General features: G+C 47.6%; 1 protein-coding gene across 1 annotated transcript in view; it reads right to left on the minus strand.

The window, feature by feature from the left end:
* LOC139423691 (polycystic kidney disease 1a) overlaps positions 1–7,500 on the minus strand; it is a 165,222-nt gene that overhangs the window by 55,973 nt on the left and 101,749 nt on the right. Inside the window, 3 exon segments of the mRNA XM_071175302.1 lie at positions 1,302–1,596; positions 3,225–3,365; positions 6,665–6,817. Of these exon segments, the coding sequence (XP_071031403.1) occupies positions 1,302–1,596; positions 3,225–3,365; positions 6,665–6,817 (589 nt within the window).

A 7,500-nucleotide genomic window follows, 5' to 3' on the forward strand; every position in this document is an offset into this window, starting at 1 on the left:
GTAGAGGAGAATAGAGTAGAGTAGAAAGAGTAGAGTAGAAAGAGTAGAGTAGAGTATAGTAGAATAGAATATAGTAGAATATAACAGAATAGAGTACAGTAGAATAGAGTAGAATAGAGTAGAATAGAGTATCGCATAATAGAGTATAGTAGAAAAGAGTAGAGTATAGGAGAATATAGTAGCGTATAGTAGAATAGAGTTTATGATAATAGAGTAGAGTATAGGAGAATAGAGTAGAGTATAGGATAATAGAGTAGAGTATAGTAGAATAGAGTAGAGTATAGGAGAATAGAATAGAATAGAGTATAGTAGAAAAGAGTAGAGTATAGTAGAATAGAATATAGTAGAAAAGAGTAGAGTATAGGAGAATAGCGTATAGGAGAATAGAGTAGAGTAGAGTAGAATAGAGTAGAGTACAGGAGATTAGCGTAGATTATAGTAGAATAGAGTAGAGTATAGTAGAATAGAGGAGAGTATAGGAGAATAGAGTAGAATATACGATAATAGAGTAGAGTAGAATGTAGTATAGTAGAATAGAGTATAGTAGAAAAGAGTAGAGTGTAGTAGAATAGAGTATAGTAGAAAAGAGTAGAGTGTAGTAGAATAGAGTATAGTAGAAAAGAGTAGAGTATAGGAGAATAGCGTATAGGAGAATAGAGTAGCATATAAGAGAATAGAGTAGATTATAGTAGAATAGAGTAGAGTATAGTAGAATAGAGGATATGAGAATAGAGTAGATTATAGTAGAATAGAGTAGAATAGAGTAGAATAGAGTAGAGGAAAATAGAGTAGAGGAGAATAGAGTAGAGTATATTATAATATAGTAGAGTATTGTAGAATAGAGTAGAGTATAGGAGAATAGGTTAGAGTATAGTAAAAAAAAAGAGTAGAGTATAGTGGAATAGAGTATAGTATAATAGAGTAGAGTACAGAGCATAGTAGAATAGAGTAGAGTATAGGAGAATAGAGTAGATTATAGTAGAATTTAGTAGAGTAGAATATAGTAGAGTATAGCAGAATAGAGTAGAGTATAGTAGAATAGAGTATAGGAGAATAGAGTAGAGTACGGAGTATAGAGTAGAGTAGAATTCAGTAGAATAAAGAGCATGGGAGAATAGAGTATAGTAGAACATAGTAGATTATAGTAGAATATAGTCGAGTATAATATAGTAGAGTATAGTAGAGTAGAGTACAGAGTATAGGAGAATAGAGTAGAGTAGATTGTAGTAGAGTAGAATATAGTAGAATGTAGTAGAGTAGAATAGAGTAGAATATAGTAGAGTAGAATAGAGTGTGTCTACCTGAACAGTTGAAGTACACCCTGTCCACCAGTGTTCTGATTGGTCCCCCCTCTCCTCCTCCCCCCACTCGGAGGTCACATTCCCCGCCCGCCGGGGGCATGTTGGGCTGTAGCGTGATGGACGCCACGCCCTCGCGGTCCATGTTGCCGTCGGTTACGTGGAGGGTGAAGACGTAGGAGTCTCCGTCTTGCAGGAAGCCCTGGCGGAGAACCAGGTTCATACTGTCACGTCCGGTTGTTGTGCTGCTGGAGTCCAGGACCAGGGTCTCGTTACGAAGGGTGACTGCCGTCCAACGCTACGGGGGAGGAGAGAGAATTAATGTCTGCTGGAGTCCAGGACCAGGGTCTAGTTACGCTACGGGGGAGGAGAGAGAATTAATGTCTGCTGGAGTCCAGGACCAGGGTGTCCTTACGAAGACGCTAGGAGAGGAGAGAGATAATTAATGTCTGCTGGAGTCCAGGACCAGGGTTTCGTTACGAAGACGCTAGGAGAGGAGAGGAGGGAGAGGGAGAGGGAGATAGAGATATAGAGGAAGAGGGAAGTGACAGGTATTTTACTGTTGATAGTTCCAGTCTAAACTGTTGTCAGAGAGGAGAGGTCAGGTCATACTGAACACGTTGTTTTACAGTAATTATATTACAACTCCAATCTGACACTGACCTCATCTTACTGAGACAGGGGAACACTGACCTCATCTTACTGAGACAGGGGAACACTGACCTCATCTTACTGAGACAGGGGAACACTGACCTCATCTTACTGAGATAGGGGAACACTGACCTCATCTTACTGAGACAGGGGAACACTGACCTCATCTTACTGAGACAGGGGAACACTGACCTCATCTTACTGAGACAGGGGAACACTGACCTCATCTTACTGAGATAGGGGAACACTGACCTCATCTTACTGAGACAGGGGAACACTGACCTCATCTTACTCAGACAGGGGAACACTGACCTCATCTTACTGAGACAGGGGAACACTGACCTCATCTTACTGAGATAGGGGAACACTGACCTCATCTTACTGAGATAGGGGAACACTGACCTCATCTTACTGAGACAGGGGAACACTGACCTCATCTTACTCAGACAGGGGAACACTGACCTCATCTTACTGAGACAGGGGAACACTGACCTCGTCTCACTGAGACAGGGGAACACTGACCTCATCTTACTGAGACAGGGGAACAATGACCTCATCTCACTGAGACAGGGGAACACTGACCTCATCTTACTGGGACAGGGGAACAATGACCTCATCTCACTGAGACAGGGGAACACTGACCTCATCTTACTGAGACAGGGGAACACTGACCTCATCTTACTGAGATAGGGGAACACTGACCTCATCTTACTGAGATAGGGGAACACTGACCTCGTCTTACTGAGACAGGGGAACACTGACCTCGTCTTACTGAGACAGGGGAACACTGACCTCGTCTTACTGAGACAGGGGAACACTGACCTCGTCTTACTGAGACAGGGGAACACTGATCTCATCTTACTGAGACAGGGGAACACTGACCTCATCATACTGAGACAGGGGAACACTGACCTCGTCTCACTGAGACAGGGGAACACTGACCTCATCTTACTGAGACAGGGGAACAATGACCTCATCTCACTGAGACAGGGGAACACTGACCTCATCTTACTGAGACAGGGGAACAATGACCTCATCTCACTGAGACAGGGGAACACTGACCTCATCTTACTGAGACAGGGGAACACAGACCTCATCTTACTGAGACAGGGGAACACTGACCTCATCTTACTGAGACAGGGGAACACTGACCTCATCTTACTGAGACAGGGGAACACTGACCTCATCTTACTGAGACAGGGGAACACTGATAGACTCAGAGTGGTTAAGTAATACAAAGGCACAGGGTCAGAGGTGAGTCACACACTTTCTTACCCCGCGGTGGAAGTGGTGACAGTTGGTGCAGGTTCCAGCCAGGTAGACATAGGAGTTCTGACTGACCTCGAAGATGGACCGGGCCTTACAAGAGACACACTCCAGGTAGACCATGGGGATACGACCACTCTGGACCAGCACCTGGGAGAGACACACTGTTACACCATGGGGATACGACCACTCTGGACCAGCACCTGGGAGAGACACACTATACACACACTGTTCCACCATGGGGATACGACCACTCTGGACCAGCACCTGGGAGAGACACACTATACACACACTGTTCCACCATGGGGATACGACCACTCTGGACCAGCACCTGGGAGAGACACACTATACACACACTGTTCCACCATGGGGATACGACCATTCAGAGACAAGAGAAGATTGCTTCGTTAGTCCACTTATATGACCTAAATCACTGAATGCATTTCACACAGCAGCCCTCTACTCTACCTTCCATCTAACATAACAGTAGCAGAGAGAGAGAGAGAGAGAGAGAGAGAGAGAGAGGGAGAGGGGGAGAGAGAGGGAGGGGGGGTTCAGAGAAAGAGAGGGAGAGGAGGAGAGAGAGGGAGGGGGGTTGAGAGAAAGAGAGAGGCAGGGGTGTTGAGAGAAAGAGAGAGGGGGGAGAGAGAGGAAAGGGGGTTGAGAGAAAGAGAGAGGGAGGGGGGTTGAGAGAAAGAGCGAGGGGGGAGAGAGAGGGAGGGGGGTTGAGAGAAAGAGAGAGGGAGGGGGGTTGAGAGAAAGAGAGAGGGAGGGGGGTTGAGAGAAAGAGCGAGGGGGGAGAGAGAGGGAGGGGTGTTGAGAGAAAGAGCGAGTGGGGAGAGAGAGGGAGGGGGGAGAGACTAGCATGCCAGTAGGTTGGTTTACAGACTAGCATGCCAGTAGGTTGGTTTACAGACTAGCATGCCAGTAGGTTGGTTTACAGACTAGCATGCCAGTAGGTTGGTTTACAGACTAGCATGCCAGTAGGTTGGTTTACAGACTAGCATGCCAGTAGGTTGGTTTACAGACTAGCATGCCAGTAGGTTGGTTTACAGACTAGCATGCCAGTAGGTTGGTTTACAGACTAGCATGCCAGTAGGTTGGTTTACAGACTAGCATGCCAGTAGGTTGGTTTACAGACTAGCATGCCAGTAGGTTGGTTTACAGACTAGCATGCCAGTAGGTTGGTTTACAGACTAGCATGCCAGTAGGTTGGTTTACAGACTAGCATGCCAGTAGGTTGGTTTACAGACTAGCATGCCAGTAGGTTGGTTTACAGACTAGCATGCCAGTAGGTTGGTTTACAGACTAGCATGCCAGTAGGTTGGTTTACAGACTAGCATGCCAGTAGGTTGGTTTACAGACTAGCATGCCAGTAGGTTGGTTTACAGACTAGCATGCCAGTAGGTTGGTTTACAGACTAGCATGCCAGTAGGTTGGTTTACAGACTAGCATGCCAGTAGGTTGGTTTACAGACTAGCATGCCAGTAGGTTGGTTTACAGACTAGCATGCCAGTAGGTTGGTTTACAGACTAGCATGCCAGTAGGTTGGTTTACAGACTAGCATGCCAGTAGGTTGGTTTACAGACTAGCATGCCAGTAGGTTGGTTTACAGACTAGCATGCCAGTAGGTTGGTTTACAGACTAGCATGCCAGTAGGTTGGTTTACAGACTAGCATGCCAGTAGGTTGGTTTACAGACTAGCATGCCAGTAGGTTGGTTTACAGACTAGCATGCCAGTAGGTTGGTTTACAGACTAGCATGCCAGTAGGTTGGTTTACAGACTAGCATGCCAGTAGGTTGGTTTACAGACTAGCATGCCAGTAGGTTGGTTTACAGACTAGCATGCCAGTAGGTTGGTTTACAGACTAGCATGCCAGTAGGTTGGTTTACAGACTAGCATGCCAGTAGGTTGGTTTACAGACTAGCATGCCAGTAGGTTGGTTTACAGACTAGCATGCCAGTAGGTTGGTTTACAGACTAGCATGCCAGTAGGTTGGTTTACAGACTAGCATGCCAGTAGGTTGGTTTACAGACTAGCATGCCAGTAGGTTGGTTTACAGACTAGCATGCCAGTAGGTTGGTTTACAGACTAGCATGCCAGTAGGTTGGTTTACAGACTAGCATGCCAGTAGGTTGGTTTACAGACTAGCATGCCAGTAGGTTGGTTTACAGACTAGCATGCCAGTAGGTTGGTTTACAGACTAGCAAATGACAGTTAACTCCCAAAACATATACCAGAGCAAGTCCCTGTGCCCTGTGACCTTTTCATTAAAATAATCATGATTTACTCCTCTGAGACGAAGGGTGTGTTTCATTCTACCGAGACATACACTCCCTTCCTCTCCAGGGCTCTACTCTGTCCTGCTTTACTCTCCATTGGAACATCCAAGTTAGCCTGAAATCCACAGACCTGTTTCGTGCTAACATTCCACTCCTTGTAGTCTGTGTCGTGTGCCAATGTTTGGCAGAGCAAGCTAGGCGAGCCATGGAACGTTAGCACAAAACAGACGGATACCCAGGCTAGATTCAGGTTGATTTGATCTAGACAATCTCTACTTACTACAATCGCACCATAGGTCAGTGCTATCTGGGATTGTTGGGACGTCCCTACCTTAAACCTAACATTAACCCTTCTCTCTCTCTCAACCCCCCTCCTCCTTTACCCCCCCCCCACACCCCACCCTCTTTCCCTTACCCTAACCAGCCCTCTCTCTCAACCCCCCTCCTCCTTTACCCCCCCACCCCCCCACCCACACCCTCTTTCCCTTACCCTAACCAGCCCTCTCTCTCTCTCTCAACCCCGCTCCTCCTTTACCACCACCCTAACCAGCCCTCCCTCTCTGATTCAGAGGGGTTGGGGTTAAATGCTGAAGACAGATTTCAGTTGAATACATTCAGTTGTACAACTGACTAGGTTTCCCCCTTCCCTTTCCCCTCTAACCAAACCTCAAGCCTCTTACCATAACCCTTTACACGTCCAACTCAGTGTGTTAGGGACCATGACACACAGCCTGGTCAGCTGTCAGGCAGCAGTTAGTAGCAGTGGGAGAGTGGAACTACAATCACATGTGTTTACGGTGTTCTTTCAGACTGAACAGGCCTGAGAAACAGCCTGTAAGGAGCTCCGTAGCACACCGCCTGGCTAATGGCGATGGGTAATATGCTAATGTGGTCGCTATGGGAGTCGGATCACAAGCAACAACAACCTTTTCATCAAGTCTGTGTTGGCTGAACATCTGTCTGCTGCATAAACAATACCAGGGTTACCAGACAACAGGGTTCTGAATAGTATGGTAAACATTTCATCTGTCTGTGTGTGTGTGTGTGTGTGTGTGTGTGTGTGTGTGTGTGTGTGTGTGTGTGTGTGTGTGTGTGTGTGTGTGTGTGTGTGTGTGTGTGTGTGTGTGTGTGTGTGTGTGTGTGTGTGTGTGTGTGTGTGTACTCACGGTCTGTGTAGTAGACTCTGGGGCCATTCCCTCCTTGTGGACCGTCAGTCTGAAGGTGTACTCTACATCTGCCTGGAGCTCAGAGCCAGGGATACCCAGGACAGGACCACTGGACCCCAGACCAAAGGTCAGATTGAAACAGTACGATGGCCCCTGGGAGGAGGGAGGGAGAGAGACAACTATAATTATCTGATTTATAAGTGAGTGTGTGTGTCTGATGTTCATCCAACATTATTATTGGTTCCAGGTTTCCAAGGTGAGGGAATGTTGGTTCAAGGACATGACTCTATCTCCTCTTCAGTCTCTGTTAGTGGTGCAGTTTGGACCACTTATTATCTCCATCTCTCTCCTCCCTCTCCATCTCTTCCTCTCTCCCTCCCCTCCCCTCCCTCTCCATCTTTTCCTCTCTCCATCTCTTCCTCTCTCCCTCCCCTCCCCTCCCTCTCCATCTCTTCCTCTCCCTCCCTCCCTCCCCTCCCTCTCCCTCCCCTCCCTCTCCATCTCTTCCTCCCTCCCCTCCCTCTCCCTACCCCCCTCTCCATCTCTCTCACTCCCTCCCCGCCCTCCCTCCCTCTCCATCTCTTCCTCTCCCTGCCTCCCCGACATCTCTCTCTCCCTCCCCTCCCTCTCCATCTCTTCCTCTCTCTCCCTCCCCTCCCTCTCCATCTCTTCCTCTCTCTCCCTCCCCTCCCTCTCCATCTATTCCTCTCTCTCCCCCCCTCCCTCTCCATCTCTTCCTCTCTCTTTCCCATCCCTCTCCATCTCTTCCTCTCTCTCTCTCCTCCCTCTCCATCTCTTCCTCTCTCTCCCTCCCTCTCTCTCTCTCTCTCTCCCCT

This window comes from Oncorhynchus clarkii, chromosome 13 (assembly GCF_045791955.1).
Source record: "Oncorhynchus clarkii lewisi isolate Uvic-CL-2024 chromosome 13, UVic_Ocla_1.0, whole genome shotgun sequence".
NCBI classification, from domain to species: Eukaryota; Metazoa; Chordata; class Actinopteri; order Salmoniformes; family Salmonidae; genus Oncorhynchus; species Oncorhynchus clarkii.